General features: G+C 41.1%; 2 protein-coding genes across 2 annotated transcripts; one reads left to right on the top strand and one right to left on the bottom strand.

The window, feature by feature from the left end:
* Window positions 1-31: 31 nt before the first annotated feature.
* asb16 (ankyrin repeat and SOCS box containing 16) lies at window positions 32-7,445 on the bottom strand. The gene is made up of 7 exons (XM_088622709.1): window positions 7,178-7,445; window positions 6,155-6,509; window positions 5,151-5,418; window positions 4,097-4,505; window positions 2,452-2,535; window positions 1,929-2,042; window positions 32-1,174 (listed from the first exon to the last, which is right to left on the bottom strand). Exons 2-7 carry the CDS (start codon window positions 6,468-6,470, stop codon window positions 989-991), a joined length of 1,377 nt encoding a protein of 458 aa, XP_088478835.1. The 5' UTR covers window positions 6,471-6,509; window positions 7,178-7,445; the 3' UTR covers window positions 32-988.
* A 767-nt stretch (window positions 7,446-8,212) lies between these two features.
* On the top strand, window positions 8,213-18,405 carry hrob (homologous recombination factor with OB-fold). The gene is made up of 10 exons (XM_088623078.1): window positions 8,213-8,355; window positions 9,021-9,071; window positions 9,346-10,530; window positions 11,305-11,388; window positions 13,082-13,225; window positions 13,969-14,077; window positions 14,769-14,854; window positions 15,961-16,083; window positions 16,409-16,628; window positions 17,113-18,405. The coding sequence occupies exons 1-10, from the start codon at window positions 8,353-8,355 to the stop codon at window positions 17,163-17,165; spliced, it is 2,058 nt and encodes a 685-aa protein (XP_088479204.1). The 5' UTR covers window positions 8,213-8,352; the 3' UTR covers window positions 17,166-18,405.
* The last annotated feature ends 925 nt before the right edge of the window (window positions 18,406-19,330 follow it).

Genomic DNA, 19,330 nt, shown 5'->3' with positions numbered 1-19,330 from the left:
TTCTGTTAATCTCAATGCACTTAAATAACTGTTGTGTGTATAAGATTCATAGGGGCACATTTTTTATTACATTTTTCTCTTCATAACTGTGGATAATTTAAGCAAGCTATTATAAAACAGATTATACAGCCTATAACAACTGTCAACAATAATTGTGCTGCAATTTGTGCACTCTAGATAAGGCCCTTAGGGACAATGCTCTGTTTCACAGCTGAGCAAAAACTGTGCTTTTACATGTGGAACCTGCTTGGTGATCTGCAGTATTTTACTACATCTACTGAAATTTAAAACACCCTGGTGAACAGATTGTACAAACGTCTTCTTAAGAATGTGTCAAGAGTGTCCCTGAACTGCCTGGCAAGGTGTTAATCAGCTTTATCCTCTCTCAGAGTTATACCACAGGGCCTGTTTGTCATGCTGCTCTGAGCCACTGTGTGACTCTGTGCTGCAACACAGATGGTCAACCCTAGGCTACCCAGTTTTCACACCAGTGTAGTTATGGGGGGGGCGGGGGGAAGATGTCTAGGCCTGGAACCATTCCTGACCAGCTTGTTTAGCAGCCAGTCCCTCCTCCACAGCATAACCTAACAGTGTGGACCAGCTAGCTGGCTTGTGTGCACATGCCTGTACTTGAAACCACACCACTAATCATATACTGATGTCCTATCCACATTCCCTTGTCAATTTTCACAGGAGGAGATTCTGGCATTCAGTAGAATACATTATTAAATATGGGCCTGCCAAAAGATATCCCTTCTGATCAAATATATGAAAGCCCTCTTTTGGCTCTAAATGCTGTCTGAGCATCACTTGCAGTTCCAGCATGCAATGACACGGATGTTTTGATAATTATTTTAAACCTGTGATCCAGAATGTGATCTTGTTGCAAAAGTAATTGGAGACATGAAGACAGACTTAGATCTAATCAACTGATTCTTAAAATTTCAAGGAGGAAGATGTCATAAATTCTCTAGCGGTGTGCCAGCCATTAAGTCAGGCATCCTTCTGTGCTGAGCAAGAGGTAGCACTTGAGGGCCTCGGGGAGGGGCAGCTGGGTAATGACAGAGTGGCAGCGATCTCCCAGGTGATGGCGCAAGGCACAGCGTGCCAGGTGTTGTAGTCGACGGGGCTGGTTGGTCATCTGGACAACTGACTCATAAAACGTTTGGTGTTCCTGAGAGGAGGAGAGAGAGCATGCCGATCAATGATTAGACAATAAGGGCTATGCAGTGGTTTAGTAATGCTGCCTCTGCTGTCTCGCAGTGTTGGGGCTCTGGGTTCAATTCCAGACCTGGGGTGCTATCTGCATGGAGTTTGAGTGTTTGCATGAGTTTCCTCTGGGTGCTCCAGTTTCCTCCCACAGTCTGTAATGGTACGTCAATTGGCTCCTGGGAAAATTTGCACTGGTGTGAGTGTGTGTGCCTATGTTTATGCCTACTGGCTTCCTGTCCAGGATGTACCCCACCTTGCACCCACTGCTGAGCTGGGATAGACTCTGGCTCCCTGTGATCCTGAATTTGGAAAAGAGGTTACAAATGGATGGATGGAATAAGAAATACATCTAAAAAATCCAGTGAGGCTTCTTGAAATGTAATGTTAGTGTAGTGATGTAGCCATCTCAGCAAGTAATTGAGAGGAATTTACTGCCTCTCTATTTTAATCACCTGTTCACTTTTATGAGTTGAGAGTCTAATATTGAGAACCTGTGATAGAAACTAGGAAGTTGTGTTTCTAAGGTTTGTGGCAAGTTATGCTGTTTAGTTGGAATGTAATGATTAATGTTTGTTTTGTTTACTATAAATACTGTATTTTTTACAGGGTACAGGGCAAGATCTCAGGGCAGCTTGCCAATGACAATGGAAAAAAAAACTTTTTTAATTTTCTAAACATTTTCAAATTCTTTAATTGTGAAAAAAAACAATATGAACCTGCCAGACTTGTGGTGGAACACTCTCAATCCAAGAATTACACAGTGGGACACTGTCATATGAGTTCAAGATCACTTCCATGGTCAACGGCGACATGGCACACAATTTCAGCATCTAAAGTGACAAAAGCAATACTTTATCGTACTTGCATGAAAAAATATCACCATTTTCAGAAATACTGTGCTGTTTTCACAGACAACAGCAACTTAATATAAAAGAAATCCAGAAGCTAAAAATATTTATGCATATTTCACTGGTGATTTTAGAGAAGAAAGACTAGAAGAAAGGAAGAGGTGCTAAGTACGAGCGTTTTCAGGAAAGAAATAAGATGCACCGTCAGTGAAGGAAGCTGCTTCACGGGATCCTTTGAGAAACAGCTAAATGGGTGGCTTGAGTCAATAATGAACAAAAGACAAATACGTTTCTAGTTTTTTGTGTTATTTAGGAATAATGCAGTTATGTGGTTTTAATCCAGGAAAAAAGTTTGCAGATCTCATGCCCAGCGTTGGCGTCTCTACCTGACCTTTGGGTGCACTGGCTGTGCCCCGTGATTGAGCAGCGAGCGGACAATGCCCTCTGGTTGGTTGTCCAAATAGTCTTCTACTACCTGCAATGAAGCACAGCGTGAATAAACCATGAGAGACGACCACTGCTGAGAAATGTGTAGACAGCATTATTGATTGATCAGTGCCATACAACAGGCAAAATTCATTTTAGTAATAAAGGTCCATACCTAGATGAGTGGAAAAGTTAACCAGAGAACATACATTGGGGTTCAGAACCAGGTATTTCATTTTGCAAAATAGAAAGCTTTTTATATTTCTAATTATTCACATCTAACATGGTTATACTGTATATACATTAGAAGGTTCTTTCCTTAGCAGAAAGCTACTCTTATTAGAACTAGCAAGGGCCTCACCCCAAAGCACATGACTTCTCTCCCCTGTCTGGTGACACCAGATCTTCACTGGGCCATGAGGGAATGGGCAATTTAGAAAAGCCAAATCAACCCAGGCAGCAAGTCTTGCAGAGGGGGGTGCAAACTAGAACACCCTGTGAGAAGAGCGATGACATGCCAACTCCTCAAGGACACCTGAATCCAGACTCTGGAGCTGGAAGGCAGCAGCGGTAACCACCACACCAACAAGATTCCCTATTAACTTTCAAATTGGAATAATATACAAATATATATTCATTTACTAAATCGTTTTTCATTGTCACACCACATTAGCCAAGTGTGACATGAATTCTCCAATCAGTGGTGTAATATATCAAGTGCCAGGCTAGAGCTGCCAAACTTCAAAACCTGCAGCGACAACAGTGAGACATGTGCAGTTTCTCTGACCAGTGCTTACTCTGCAAGACACAGTGGCACGCGCAGCTTGTCCAATGATGTGTGGCCAAAACAGTGGGCATTTCAATAGCGTTTGTGCACGGGTTCTTGTTGACCCTGGACAGGTTCAGAGGTTGCTGAAGTGAGCAGATGGGATTTACAGATGGCAGTTCTAAATTGGGTGGGTGTGTAAGAAAAAAACTGCAGTTCTAAGCTGAGAAAAAGATTATTCAGTGCTTTAATGTTCCATTCTATGTGATACCACCGTAAACAATTTTGATAATTAAGAGTGGAATTGTTCTTTAAAGAGTTGAAAACTACTATCCAATAACAACAATTTCTTATGCGCCAGTATACTTACCACACATAACCTCTCAGTGGGGAGGAAGCCAAGTCAGAGACGGGGATTGTTAGGAGGCCATGATTGAAAAAGGCCAGGGGGAAATTTGGCCAGGACAACAGGGTAACACCCCTACTCTTTTCGAGTAATGCCCAGGGATTTTTAATGACCACAGAGAGTCAGGGCCCCAGTTCTATGTGTCATCTGAAGGACAGCACCTTTTTACAGTATAGTGTCCCCATCACTATACTGGGGCATTAGGACCCACACAGACCGCAGGGTGAGCGCCCCCTACTGGCCCCACTAACACCTCTTCCAGCAAGAACCTTAGCTTTCCCATCCAGGCTCACACCTGCTGAGCTCCAGTGGGCTGCCAGTTGTACGTTGCAGGGTGATATAGCTGCTGGCTATCTGTTTGAAATATCTTCATGTTGTTCCCGGCCATTCTCAATATATTTTGTTTTGTTTCTCAAAAAAGCCCTGCTCTTTACCCACTTGTAACAAGCAGTCCATGGGTGTGTAGCCAGCGCAGTTGGCGAGGTTGACAGCAGCTCCGTGCTCCAGCAGCAGATCTGTGATCCGGTAGCTGCAGTTGGCGCAAGCATTGTGCAGCGGGGTGTGCTGCTTCCTGCCCGCCACCCTGGGGTCACCCCCGCAGCTCAGCAGCCGCTGGACCACGCGGTAGTAGCGTCCGCCCTCAGAGGGCCGCTCGGCGCCCGCGCAGGCCGCGTTGAGCGCCGTCTCCCCCTCGCGGTTACGGGCGCAGACGTCCGCTCCGTGGCAGAGGTAGAGTGCCAGGTGCTCCTCCAGCCCGCTCCTAGCTGACACGTGAAGAGGAGTGACCTGGCTGTCTCTGGCTCGAATGTTCACCGTGGCCCCGTACTCCACAAGGAGCTTGGCACACCTGAGAGAGAGCAAGGATGGAAGTCAGTCAAGAGCCCTTTCCCCAGCTTTAGAAAAGTCGGGTCGCCATCAGAATATGGGAGAGGCAGGCCCGATTTTTAATTCACGACATCCTTGAGCCATGAAACACGGTTTATGAACATATTGATTCCCAATTTGATCTTAACTTAAACTAGCGAATCGTATCATGTAACACTTGTTGCTTCACTAACGTCAGCCTGGACAGATTTGTATTTTATGATTGCACCTTCAAGAGCATTTGTTTGGTGAATCGGTGTTTTGACACATATATATATACAAGTATACAGTATATATCATGGCCTTCTAATAATCACCCTCTATGAACTGGCTCCATCACTCTGTTCTCCTCCCCACTGATAGCTGGCGTGTAGGGACCGGACTGGTGCACTATGGCTGCCAACACATCATCCAGGTGGGGGGTACATTAGTGGTGGTGGAGGGGTCTCCATTACTTGTACAGCGCTTTGAGCGGAGTGTCCACTAAAGCGCTATATAAGTGTAAGGATTTATTAATTATTATTATATTCCGTCTTCCTCCCGTGGGTAAAGGCTTTGGCCTCACTTGTGGGATGAAAATATATGGGGAATTCATCCTAAAGCACTTGTTCCGGCCCAAGACACTCACTCGTAGGTGTTGGGAGTGCTGCAAAGATGCAAGGGAGCACTGCCCTCTGTGGAGAAGCTGTTAGGGTCTGCACCGTAGTTGAGCAGAAGCTGGACGCAATCAGTGTGACCACCAGCACAGGCATCGTGCAATGCAGTGCTGCCCCCAGTGGTAGCATTGACTTCGGCACCCTGAGCCAGCAGGGCCTTGACACAAGCAGCGAATCCCCTGCCTGCGACAACACGAAGGGCTGAGGTTTGCTTGGTTTTCGGGGCCAACGCCCAAAGTCCTGATGGAGAAAGGAGAAAACACATACCTGTACTCTTAAATCCCAATGGTACACTGTTTGCCCAATTCTTTCTGTAAGGGGATTTTATATAAAATAAATATGTAAAGAGTCTGTGTGATGAAATATACAGTATATTTGCCACTGTAGTTAGGACATAAGAGCACAAGAAAGATTGCAATGGGGAGGAGTTTTATCCCATTGCTTTTTGAAAAAAACAGGGAATCAGCTTCAGCTGCATGTCTCATACTCCCACAATCCTTTGAGTAAAGTGGTATCCCCTGTTCTTGATTTAAATGCACTTTTACATTTATAATTGAGTAAGCAGAGCCAGTTTGACACGGATATAAATGTATACCGTAGAAGTATGTGTACACATCCCTTATAATCATAGCTGTACCAGTCTTCCCCTCTAATCATGGAATTTTCCAGTTTACCCAATCAATAAATCTGAAATATATCTAAAATGAGTTTCAGACTTCTGTATTATGCACAAGGCCATCAGCTATATGTAGAAATATTAGTGGCACTGATATATTTTCCTGTTCTGTTGCCTTTAGAGTCACCTTAAAAAAGTCTCGTGGGGATTTCCTTCTTTCTCTTGGCAGAAAACTTCAGTTAGCAAGACAAATATACACCAAAACATGGCCAAAACAGAGCAGCAACTGAAACAACTGCAATTAGTGAAAGCATTTTTGGACTTAATTGACTAAAATTCCAAATGCCAGCAGAAGCTTACCCAGCTCAGAGGACCAGACCATTTCATCTTGGAACATTTCCATGATGACATTGGCCATGGCCTCGTCTTGGAAAATAGTCTTTACTTTTTCAACATCCCCAGACAGTAAGGTGCTGTAGATGACAGGGTCTCGGCAGTACTGGGGCTCTGGGGGCCGCCTGGGGCCCACAGCCTTTCTGACTGCCGGAAGTGGCCTCCTCATGGTCCTAGCCTGTCTGGCCAGGGCACGGCGCTCTCTCTCCCAGTCCAAGAGCTCCTGCTGCAGCCTCAGTGACCGCAGTGTGGCTGAGGTGAAGACGAACGTTTCTCTGGACATGGCAGCAGGGTGGCGGGGGTGTTTCAGGCCGAGTTTATCCTGGGGAATTGCAGATCAGCACATTATCAAAGCCTCCCCCCAAAAAAAAACAAAACCCAACAAAATCCCATTTCTGAGATATCCAACTCTGAGCAAAATAATCGTAATGAGTGCCACACATCATTCAGGTGGGTGTTGCAATTCAGTGGTTCCTGTCCTGGACAGTATATAAAGTGTTTCAGAATCTTTGAGATAAAGGTTATAATAGAAATGCAAGACATTCTTGTTATTATTACTAATAACAGTAATAATAACAGGAAACTGAGAGGAATTGCTTTCAGAACTGAAATCTGAAGCATATCTTTACACAATAGGGTTGTGGGGCTGATAAACAAACTGTGAGATACTGTATGTGGTTTAAGATGATCCCTTGGGATCCTTCAGGAAATGGTTAAACAATTTTGGATCAATGAGCTACTAGCAACCAATTGAACAAGACAATATCACAATTTCCTTGTTCCTTCTAACCATTTTTATATACTTAAGTTTCTAACCAGCAAAATAAGCACAAATAGAGCTAAAATAATGTAACTACAGTATATGTACATTAATAACAATAAATGAAAAGTCATTCGTTTTTGGAAAGCTTTTCCCCCAAACCTAACAATTCTTTTACTAGATGTATTTATTCTGAGTGGCTAGATGTGGAGTTTGCCAAAGCTACTTACACATAATCCAACATGAAGACGGCGCTGTACTCTCTTCACCTTCCTCAGAATCTGATATGGCTGTAAATCAATGCTGTTTATGAATTATTCAGGCTCCGAACAACTTGGAGAATTATTTTGTTTTTCAGAAGATAGCACAGGTTTTCATCAAGAAATATTTTGATACCGGCCTCCTAACTGCTTGCATGCTATATCATGGAGAATGACAGATACAGATGCCTTTTTAAAAGACCTGGCGTAATGAGACAGTGGCTGTTTTGCGGCAGGAGTGGTGTTAACCCTGGTTATTAATAGAAGGGCATCTTGCACTCTGCACTCTGAAGCATGAGAGCTACTTTAACAGATGGCACGAGTAGTTTAAGCAAACTCCATATTGTTGTACTTGTGGGTGATCAGAATTTGCTCAACAATGATTTAATAATAATTTATAACACTTGTATCGTGCTTTTCTGGACACTCCACTCAAAGCACTTTACAGGTAATGGGAATCCCCTCCACCACCACCAGTATGCATCCAGGTACTGACCAGGTTCACACCTGTGTAGTTTCAGTGGGTTGCAGGGTGATATGGCTGCTGGATTTCTTAAATGCCACCAGTGCATGGCTCTTATTTGTGTCAAGTCACACAATAAGAAAGTTTCACTTTAGCTAAAATCCGCTCAGGGAACCAGCCAACTCCTTGGAATAGCTAACACCTCAGCCTAATACCCAGTCACCCTTACACTGGAATTAGTAGATGCAATGTAGAGCAATTGTGAACAAAATACAAATCAGTAATCATCAATTTCCTTTGTTGATTCCCAGTGATTGGTTTTTTTAATGCATAAATATATATTTGCAGTCTGACAAAACAATGAACGTCCTTCCAGTCTATCTCCACGACCTCTCTGATCTGACGACTGCGAGCCATGAAGTCATGAATTCGTGTTGCAAACCGGCAGACACTGCACTGCCACAGTTTGCACTCCAAATCCCAGCATACTGCATTCTTGCGTTTTTCGTCAGAGCGCCAAACGTCATCAACTGTGATCTACGTGTAGAAGTCCTTGAATTGTCGCGGCAATGGTAGCCGCCTGGGATGGATGTTTCTGTGATTCGAGATTTATTTTTGGTGTTTCGTTTGCAGTTTGTCACGTTCGTTCCTCGTAACAGTAGCGGTGTCCAGTATTATTGTTATGGTAAGACGAGGTTGCATATGCAGGGAGAGCGTCTTGATTTTGACAAACAGTTTTGACACTCTTAATGTTTCCTTTTCTGGGAAATCGGTTCGAATAATTCATTACTTTTTAGAAGTCGAATTAACTAGACCTTTTTTTTTTACCATACAAACCATCCTAAAGTTCAGTTCCTTGTTTTAGTGCTGGCAAACTTCTCGTTCTCAATTTTTTATTCATAAATGCTGTAGTTCTGCAAATATAATACAACTTTAAAGACACGATTTTTTTAGAGTGTTAAACCTGTCAAAATACGGTAGCGAATGTATCTTGACAGAAAATGGGGAAACGACTCCTAATTAAGTAGTTCATGGCTTTTAAATCTCTCAACACGGAATTAAGTTGAATTTTTTATCTTAATGTGAAAGTGGTTTCTTAATCGTATAACGGGGTTCCCTGAGAGAGATTAATTTAATGATCTTTTAGTATTTTAATTTTAATTCCTGTACGAATAATACTCTTGCCTCATTACGTCATAATATTTCTGAAATTCCAGTTCTCAGCTAGGCTGTGTACAGTATATAATTGCTGATTTTTTTTTCTTCTCTTCTAATTCAGGGCGAAATTCTATAATACGTTTAAAGGAAAGTGAGCAAAAGAAAAATCTCTTGTTTTGGGTTGTTTTGCAGGCTTCCAAGTGGAGTGAATTATTTAACGTGGGAGAAGAGTTTGATGATGAGGTGTGTGAATTCTTGATTTTTCTGCTTTTTATATCTGATAGAAATTGCCTGTGTAGAATTCTTTGTATATTACACTTACTCTGGGCATCTATGAGATTTTGTTTAGTTATTTAGTAACCAAATACATTTAAAAATAAATTAAAATGCTGTTTGGTGAAGTGTTTCCTATTGAGAATGCTTACAAAACTGCTGTGCAGAATGTGTCAAATAGTTAAAACTACTGTTTGACACCCGATGTCCAATCTTACCTTTTTTTTCCACCTTTTTCTTCTAGGATAGTCTCTCTCTGTCTTATTCTCCCAGTACCGTGCCCGCGCAGTCTCCTGTTAATGAGTCTCCCGTTGTCTCAGTTCTGAGAGCCCCTTCGACAGCAAACCTCCAGACAGCCAAAACCAGCAGTAACCTTCAGCCCCGCCGTGCGATCCCTCCTGCTTTGTCTCCCTCCATTCTGCTGCAGCAGCATGGCAAGAGTCAAATTCCTGGGAATCCTGATGCCCCAGCGAGTCCCGATTTTGACCTTAGACCACCTCCCGTTTCGGCAAACTCCTGTGGGCATCCTCCTAAAATCTTAAGTGGAAATGTTGCCAACACACAGCGACAGTGCTTGGCACCTGTGCCAACGCTGAGTGAAAAGACTGCCAGTGGTGAAAGGCTGTTGGCTCCGGTGGTTGATGACTTTGACGATATAGACTGGGATACAGCATTTGCAGATATAGAGGAACCTGTATCCAAAGTTAACGGGCACCAGCTTACGGTGAAGAACAGTCTCCCTAAAATGGACAACACAGGTCCACTTCAGCCTACTGTAAAGCAACCCAGGGTGGAATTTGTTTCTCCAGCCAAGAAGCTACGAGCCTCGAATTGTGGTGGTGGTCATCCGCAAGTGAATCATGGCTTGCAGGACACACGCATGGAAAACATTGCACCCAACACTTCGTGGGGCTCGGCACGGCAATCTGCACACGGCGTTCAACACTGTTCTTCCTTCTCGGCGCAGAAGTTTCCCAGTTTCAATCTTTCTCCCTCAGCAAAACGTCCAGATTTCTCGACTGGAATACAAGCGCCAATATGTTTGAATAAATCAGGCAGCATGAATGGCGACTCTGTTCTGGCGCGGACTCCTCAAGCTTGCCAAGAGACTGCCAGGAATACTAGACCAATGACTCCATTGCAGAGCCAAAATGTCCATAGCTTACCCAACAAAAGAATGCAATATCTACCAGCTCACCCCTCTTTAAAAGCTGGTTCTCCTGTGCCCAGTATGGAGGGCTCTAGACCAGCCTCCAGAGAGTCCAGTTTTTCTGCTGTCTCTCCCAAATCCCTTCAAGCTCCAGTCTTTACTAACCACCTTGTGCAGCTGGTGTCAGCTGCCAGCAAGATACCACAGGTGCCCCGTTTGGACAACCCTCAGGCTAAGATCAGAAGATTCCCGGGCCCAGCAGGCCTCTTGCCCCAACAGGTAGAGAAGATATCTAGATGTATTTCTGTTTTTGATATTCGTAAATAACTTGCATCATAAGTGAATAAACCTAGATCAAACGTGATACCCAGTCTACTTTACATGTGAAATAATTAGCCCACTTAATCAAAGATCCTATGACTAATATAATTCTTCTGTCTGTAATCAGTAACTGATGTATATGTATTGATGACAGGGCTATGAACATGAAAACGATTTAGAAAAACTAATATATCCTAACCAGTATGTCTGATAGATAACTGGAGCTATGAAAAACTATATGAATGCAAGACTATGCAAACTCCAAACAGAAACCAAAGACTGAATTGATCTCAGGGTAAGGAAGTCATGGGCCTTCAGAGTAATCATATTAGTATTAAGATATTGAGTTTGTTTCCTTTCAGCAAAGATGAAGTTGTGGTTGGTGGAATTTTTTTTAAACAGGCATGTTCTTAGCAATGATTAAATACGGTTACATAAACAGAAATGTTTTTTTCTCTCAAAAGTCACACAATTAATTTTTAAAGCATTGTTCACTAAAAATAGTTCATGCACTTATTTATGTAAACCCCCACATGAAATAAGTATGTTTTGCATGCACGGTTCTGTCAAATAGTTTGTCAAGACTTTTTGGAAATTGTATGCTTTGGTGTACTGTAAAAAAGTGATGCTGACATTACATGTTGCTTTCAAATCTTCTGCTTGAAGGCTTCCGGCAGTGATTTGGAATTATACTGTGACTGATTCCCTTCCTTGGTGTTTTTTTATTTGTAGCCCAGTGGAAGAAACTTGGATGAAATCCTAATTTCCCACCGCCAGGTCCCAACTCATGGAGCCCTGGCCAAACTGCAAGCCCAGGTATCGCTGAGCTTCCCTAAACAAAACTGATTTAAGGTCTCATTTGACTTTGTCTTTGTCACCTGACCCTTTATGTGGCGTTTTGGAAAACCAGGCCTTTCTCTGCCCCCAAGTAAATATACACAAGTCCATAAATTAATGAGCTGTCAGTGGTCGGGAATCCAGACTGTACAGTGGAAGGGGTTGAGAGATAAAAGCCAGGATACGGAATGCACTGTCCTATACTACTGCCCTGTGCGAACAGGGTCATTTATATACCCAAAGCATGCTGGGATATTATTTCATTAATTAACACATGGGTCACATCCATGCAAAAGTCCTTGCATTCAATCAACTTGCTGTCCCTCATTTACCCAGGTGTTTCCCTTTGTTTGTCCACTATTTGTATGTGGTAAGCCCGTCTTGCAAGGCATTGATAGTCAGCATTTTCTGCCCGAGAAGTGGCTCGATGTGTTGAGCTCTGAGGAGTATTGAAACTATGTGAATCATAGGAGTAAGACCAAATACTGATCTGTTTTTGGGTGACCATGTTGTCCACAATCCCCAGCTTGATGTCAGACATGACTTTTAAAAATCTTTTTTTTGCTACTAAATTGTTATTTCCAATATTCATTAACAGAAAACACACAGTGACTTTTAACACGTGCATACCTACAAAGCAAATAATATGAATGTGGTATTATTGTTTTGTTTGCTCTGCTTTATAATTGTTTTGTAGTATAATTTTAAGTTTGACAAGGATGTTTTATGAGTTACGCTCGCTATTAAAAGGGTTATTTAAAACCCTCTAGCAGAGATACAGCAATCTAAGTGTTAAAAGTGCACATACTATATTTCTAAGGTTAAGGCTCATAATTTTTGTGGAAGGCATCGTATGTTAGAAATCATAAATCAGCCAGAATATTTGTTGTTTGTTATGGCAGCACAGCCTGTTGTCATGGAGGCCAATAGCATTTCTACAGGGCCCTCTGGATGTATCTGTACCCTTTTAAAAAAATATGAAAAATGTCAGACTCTAATCTTACAGCGTTGCACATACCGAAGTCAGATTTGTTTTAAGGTACAGAAAACACGAGGGTCACGTTTTCACCACACTTTCAAGGATTGCTTTAAGTAAAATCCAACCAAAACAAATCTAACACTCTGCTCTTTAAAGTGCAGTAAACCTGGATGGAGGCCTCTGTAGGTTTCCTGTTTCCCTGGGGTATAATGGGGGTAAAACACGAATCATTCTGTCGCTGCATGCACTATCATGATTAAAGTGAGGCTGCGGGCAAATGGTCAGACTGTGTGTGAGGTCGAGTCATACATTCTGTGCGTATCATGCAGCCCTCTGTCTGTTTCACCTCTGGATTGGTCTGGTTTGGCTCTCTCATTATGCAAAAGCAATACTGCCTCAATTAAAAATACAAAAAAGTTTGAATTGTCTTTGCCAGTGAGCTTTTGCCATTTGGTGGCTTAGCAGTCCTATTTGGCTTCTGTTGAGGGGTTTTACTAGTTAAGGTGAGATATTTGTTTACTGCCTAGAGGTCTGAATACCAGCGCGTCATATAGGGTGCAAGCAGTATTTAAAGGATGAATGCTGAAGGTGTAGTACGGGTTTTTTTTCTGAAAATAAATGAGGAAGACTGCAGGATGTACAGCGTATAGTTCTCAAAATGGAAGACGTTGTCTGTTCTTCATTACATGGCAGCTCCCCAGTTCCCAGCAGTCCTCTCCACAGGAGGATGAGTTTAACAGAGGGCCGTGGGCAGCGATGAAGGCTGAGACAGGCCTGGATGAGAAGAATCCCTCCTGCTTTCTGAAGACCTACAGTATCATCATGGTGCTGCGCAAGGTCCATTCAGTCTTTCATAGCTTGCCACTCTCTAGCTACTGGTGCAAACTAGAAATGAAGCCTGAATATTTATTTTAATAGGCACTGAGCACTCAGCATGTAACTGACATCACTAACATTTGTAACTATGTTGTCTAAAAATATTCGGAACTATACTATGTAATTAGCTATTCCTATCAGTTTGTTTACTGCAATACTAATTAGTCTAGGGATGCATTGTAATGGATTCTCCATATAAATATTTACAAAATCATTTTATATTGTTTATATGGTTTATTAATTGAGATATTTAATATTTATTCAGATTGTAATATTTTAACTGTTGCATGCATAGTATACTTCCAGTTTTGTAAATGCTAAAATTTTTCTTTGATTCTGTTTAAACTTAATACGTATTTAGAAGTAAATGAATTAGATAATTCCTAACGGCATTTCCTTCTTAATAAACATCCCCCAGAATCTAAGGATTTTTCTTTTGCATCTGGGGGTTTAGTGCTGGAGGGACAGTTGTTTTCTGCAGCTTTTCGTTTGAATGTGGCTCTTAGTAAATGGACCAGTTTAGCACAGGTGCTGGCAGGAGATACAGACTCACAGGACTTCCAAGATTGGGATTGGGCGGCCACTGTGCTAAACGTTCCGGACACTTTTGCTCTTAATAGGTTTACTTTTAGATTCCCTCTTCTTGCATCCGTCACCGAGCAGCTGCTTCCACGTGACAGTATCTCTGTGTCTCGTCTTTCCAGGCCGCTTTAAAGCAACTTTCGAAAAACAAGGTCCCCTACATGGCAGTGGTGGTGAAATCTATAACTCGCACCAACAATGATGCCAAAGCCGTGTTCAGAGACCCTACAGGTATGGTGGAACTCTCTACTTAGACTGAAATTGGATTTACAGTGTGCAACTAGTAACTATATTAAATTTGTTTCCAGCTGAACTGACTCCATTGATTCGCTTGCTTGTTTAGACTTTTATTTAACTTCTTTCTTTGGTCAGTCCTAAGTGTCAAAAATCCCCAACTTCAAGGGTGGGGTGACACTGTATCAGCCACACCCATAACTGGAGTGACATTGCAGCAGACATCTACAACAAGCACTTTTTTTCTGCAATGATCCAGTTGGTTATATTTCAGGCAGTAAACCTGTATGAGATTGACAAAGAGTTACCAATTACAAATCATATTTTCACAAGAGGTGAAAGCAAGTTTACCCATATACCTTAGACAGAAAATTAAAACCAGTTTTTGAATAGGGAACTTAGCTGGAGCAGAATCCAGATGAGGGCATTTCTCCAGGAGCACTCTGTTGGGAACCAGTGTAGTAAAGTCCGGGACAAAGATGAGAAATGGAAATAACTGTAAAAAGTGTTCCCTTTCACTCATAATATTATTTAGGAAAATGAAATTAAACTCCTCCGAAACATTAGGCACGTCAAGCTTCTGGAACAATCATGCACAATTCTCCCCTAACAAAATCGCTCTATGTCAGAGGTTTGCAAAGAAGAGAGGTTTTGTTATTTCCTTATTTCAGAAGTGATCTCTTTGCAGGGGAAATGCATGGGACTGTTCACAGGCAGCTGTTAGAGACAAGACAATCTGAGCTGAAGACAGGGGCTGTGCTGCTTCTTAAGCAGGTATGCCAAACTGTGCCTTGCATATACCTGCATTAGCTCTTTACCCTTGGCATGGACTGTGAAAAAGATAATTCCAGGAATGGCACGCAGCAGATCTGCAGAATGTCATGTGCAGCCACCTTGAGGGTATAATAATACAGCCAGTGTGCGTGAAAGGCTTCCTTTGCCTTTAGAAGACAGCACTTTGTTAACCAACCCTAGAGCTAGTCTTAAAAAGAGATGTGCTTTTCGTTTTCTCATTAAAGGTCTTACATAATGTAGAGTTTGGATGTTGAATGTCTTTTGCAATTTTTTTTTCTTATGGAGTAGTTTGTACACAATCCCAGAACCTAGAGCAAAACATCATTTACTTTTATTACATTCTTATGTCTTAAGTATAGAGGTTCTGATAGCACAGCACACTTTGTTGAATCACTAGTGTATTGAACACTTAGTATGACTTAAAACTAGGTCATGAAAAAGAAAAGGGCATGAGGATTGACTAGACCTTGCGTTATGACACAAGGCCACATGATTAATCCATACACTGAGTTTGAGGTGTTGCATAAATAAGCTGAAGACATGAAAGATTATAGGGGAGCAGGATCCATATTCTGAAAGTCATTGTTTTACACAAATAGCTCCAGTCCTGCTTTCTGACAGATTTGAAAAACTGAGAACACATCAGCAGAACAGGATGGGTATACACTATGGCCGCTTATGGGTCTGAAAAATAAAATCTTATTTGTCTGAATCACACATGAATGATCCTTGGCTTTGGTACACAAGGAAAACATTTCGGTCCAGACACTTAACATCAAGTCTGAGTTAAGTCTTGAAATGAATATATTAAGCGATGCAAGCTCAGACATTGGGACACCAAGACATAAAAGAACCATGTCTGTTCCAGTTTACTAATTTAGCTTCTTGCAAAAGATGCCCGTGGGGATTTTGACAGGTGGTTGTTTAGACCAGTCTGAAAGAGTTGCCGTTAAGCACGGTGGCAGGGAATCTGGGATGCAGAATATCGTGGGTGATGAAAATCTAATTTAATTTAAATAAAAAACAATAACAGCGAGATCCTGTTTAAAACCTTGTTCTGTGATATTGATCTGATTTCTGCACAGGTTGGAGTGTTTTCTCCCTCTCATCGGAATCATTACTTGAATGTGACTCCAAACAACGTGCTGAGAATTTACTCCCCTGATTGGAGTAATTGGACCTCCAGCGAGCTGTCCCAGAATGAACTAGTAAGCATGGCTGACTTTGAATATCTGTTCATTACTTCCGAATTTGTCAAGGCATTGATTTATCATCCCAAAAATTACACTTTTTGTACTGTATAGTACAAACACATTCTTCTTGTGTTTTTATATCACGAGGTGCTAGTTCAGACAACACAATTTTGATTAGTTTGGGCCCTCAGTACATATTTTGAAAGTTAACCCTGTAGCACTAACCAAAACAGAATGGTAAATTGATGTCAAAGCATAAAGCAGAACAAGCTGTTGTCTCTGGGATACTGTAAAATTAAATCATTTCCCAATTAATTAACTCTCAATATCCCTCTTTCAGAAACAAATGCACTTAGTGCCTGAGATGAGCTTCAGAAAGGAACAAGATAGTGCCATCAATATGAACCTCGTGTATGAGGAGGAGGAGGATGATAAAATTAGTGCCAACATGGCCTCCAAAACACCCAGTACCCAGTTAAACAGTGCGAACAGTAATCCAGGACAAACAGCACCACAGACACCAGGAGCTGTAGTGGTGGATGATGATTCGTGGGATGCAGGTACACATTTTTCAGTTCACTTGTTCTTCGGGTTGATATTTCTGAGAGCATACCTGTATTATAAAAGCAACCTGTATTCAGTCGCTATTGGTTGCAGTTCTTAGAAATCCATCAAACGATGGCAGTAGAAAATAAATCTCCAGTACCACACTGGATAGAGGTGCCATCATACAGACATCATACATCACTAAGGATTTTAACAAAAATGCATCTTTAATGACGTAGTGTCGGCATTCTTCAGTGTAAGGAGATTGTATTTTAAACTGAATTCCTGCATATACTGTGGTTATGTTTATATCCCTGCTTTTAGAAATAAGCAGGAATGTCAGCTCCAATTCTTGATATAGGCCCTGAAATTTCACATGCTTAAGTTTCTGATTGCTGCTTCTGCTGGACCTTTGGAGTCCTTGGTAGCTGTAGAAGAGTGTTATACTGTATAAGTGTTGATTACTGTCTTGAAAATTTTGTTCTATTCCCCTTGCAGATAACCTTGATGACCTGCTGGGAGAGATACCGGAGGAGGCTTACTGTTTCTGAAATGAATCACACAGCACTCTGTAATGATCCTGTTATGTAGGGGGAGACTCTAAAGAGATACATGGGCTGTAACCTTTGTGCTCAAAAAGGATGTCTTTGCTTTATGTTTTTCTACTTTTTTTTTTGTTTTCAGTGAGACAAATAGCAAAAAAAAAAGCTGCACTTTTTTAATATTTATTCATTAGTCATTTCTGTATCTAATGAGAGAAACTGAAAAAATGTTTAAGAATTGAAGTACACTAAATACACAAACTTTTGGGGGGATTTGTGTTAAAAGTGAACTTGTTTTGAATCTTTATTTCAAACTCTTGGTTGAAAACTATTAATACACAAAGCAAACAACAGTGATCTTCACGTCTAACACAACACACTGAAATAATAGAGATAAACCTGGGTACGAGAACAGATCAAAACAGGAACAAATAAACTGGCAGGTTTCTCATAGTGGCAGCAGGCTGAGAGATAAGGACAACACAGTAAATGAACCACAGCTGGAAGGAAACTGCAGACATCACAGAATACTGCAAATTCATTACAGAATGACTCTTCCAGCATTCCTTTCAGTACAGATTCGACAAAGGAATCCATGTGGTCCAGAATTTCCTAGATTTATTCTGAAAATCACAGGTCACTTTTTGTAATGGAAGAAACTCTATCACTAGATTTGCCTCTCGTAAAAACTTTTTATACATAGTGAGGGCCAAAAATCGTCAGGTTATATCCATGGTGAACGTTTTCCCAAAACAAGCTGATGGGATTGAAATAGGACCTAGCGATGATACACAGTTCTGAAATGGTACTTTGTTAAAAGAAATAGGGGACAGCAAATATCAATATCATTTGATATTGTCTGAAATGTGTTTGTGAATGAAACTACTGTAGCCTTTTCAAATTTACTTAACTAAGTGTTTAATTTTCTTTAAATGATTTAAGAATGTTATGGTTCAATAAGAAATGGGTATAGACCTAAAAGATTCTGATTTTGAAACCTGATGTTTGAAATAGCTATCAGTAGGTCAGCATTAAGAGTAGTAGGGAGGCCACTGGCCACCTTCCACTGAAGTACATTTTGGAGATCACCAGTTTTTGCATTGCAGCTTTCACTAGTTGGCATGTATACTTAAATTAGAGTGTTCATGTACATAATTCAGATCATCTAGACTTGCACTGGAATTACCCCATCTCTCTAAAGCAGTGCTTGAGCCAACTCGTTTACTTAATAAAGGCCTTTACCATATAATTTCACTCAATATATCCTATTGTTGAGACTGTGTGCCAACATAATACTATGAATGACTTCAGTATTGAATTAAACCTGTCATTTAGCAGGTGAAATCTATTTATTCAGCTTCACAATTGCGTGATGAGATTCCTTCAATTACCATCTGACAAATGGAAGTTATTAGCTTAAGCATACAGCTTTGAAACACTCCTAAATTGAAGCCCCAAACCTTGAATGCCAGACTCGGCATGGTGCATTTAAATGAGTTGAAATGCATTTCCAACCTGCCCTAATTGCTTTCATAGAACTAACAAAGTTTGGATCCTTTTAATCAAGGTACTCTCGGTGTGAGGTGTTTGGGATATACGGGGAGCAAAGTCATTTTTTAAAGTGCAGGAACAAGAGCTTTTCAGTTCTGTGCATGCAAATGGCAATGCAAATAACAGGACATTAAATTAATTTAAAATGTTTCTATCTTGATACTAGATTTACAATAAAACATTATAGGAATAATTGCAACATTGGGAGAAAGGATGTGGATTTTTTTGGAAATGTACAGTTGGTTAGAAGGCCTGAGTGGTGGGACTAGTGTATTTATGAAATTATTATAGTCAAAATGATTAATTAATGATTTCCTCTTATCCCAGTTTGTAAAGGTACCTCATAGGCTGAGCAGCATTGCCAAAGGAATATTGCAGCAGAGGCTAACAAATGCAAAACTTTCTTTTTCAAGTGGGTAGCTGCGTCACCTGAAGAAGGCTCCACGGCCGAAACGTTGTGTTCTCTTTCTTCTTTTTTTCAGCATGGAATAAACCTATAACTTGTTTCTTTTTCAGTACTGTTACAGTAAACGTTTATGGGATTAAGTAGTGTGAGTAGGTATATTTGATTAATAATAAAAGATCAAGAAAAAACAAATGTAAAATTTAATAAAATTAAATTC

Source organism: Lepisosteus platostomus, chromosome 28 (assembly GCF_059453375.1).
Source record: "Lepisosteus platostomus isolate fLepPlt1 chromosome 28, fLepPlt1.hap1, whole genome shotgun sequence".
Classification (NCBI taxonomy): domain Eukaryota; kingdom Metazoa; phylum Chordata; class Actinopteri; order Semionotiformes; family Lepisosteidae; genus Lepisosteus; species Lepisosteus platostomus.
This window is presented reverse-complemented; position numbering and strand designations above follow the sequence as displayed.

Coding starts and splice junctions, on each gene's coding strand:
- asb16 (XM_088622709.1), bottom strand. CDS start 6,470: ATGTCCAGAGAAACGTTCGTCTTCACCTCAGCCACACTGCGGTCACTG. Junction 5,419..6,154: donor GGTCTGGTCCTCTGAGCTGG/GTAAGCTTCTGC, acceptor TTTCTCCATCAG/GACTTTGGGCGTTGGCCCCG. Junction 4,506..5,150: donor AGCACTCCCAACACCTACGA/GTGAGTGTCTTG, acceptor GCTCTCTCTCAG/GTGTGCCAAGCTCCTTGTGG.
- hrob (XM_088623078.1), top strand. Junction 9,072..9,345: donor GAGAAGAGTTTGATGATGAG/GTGTGTGAATTC, acceptor TTTTTCTTCTAG/GATAGTCTCTCTCTGTCTTA. Junction 16,629..17,112: donor TGATGATTCGTGGGATGCAG/GTACACATTTTT, acceptor TTCCCCTTGCAG/ATAACCTTGATGACCTGCTG.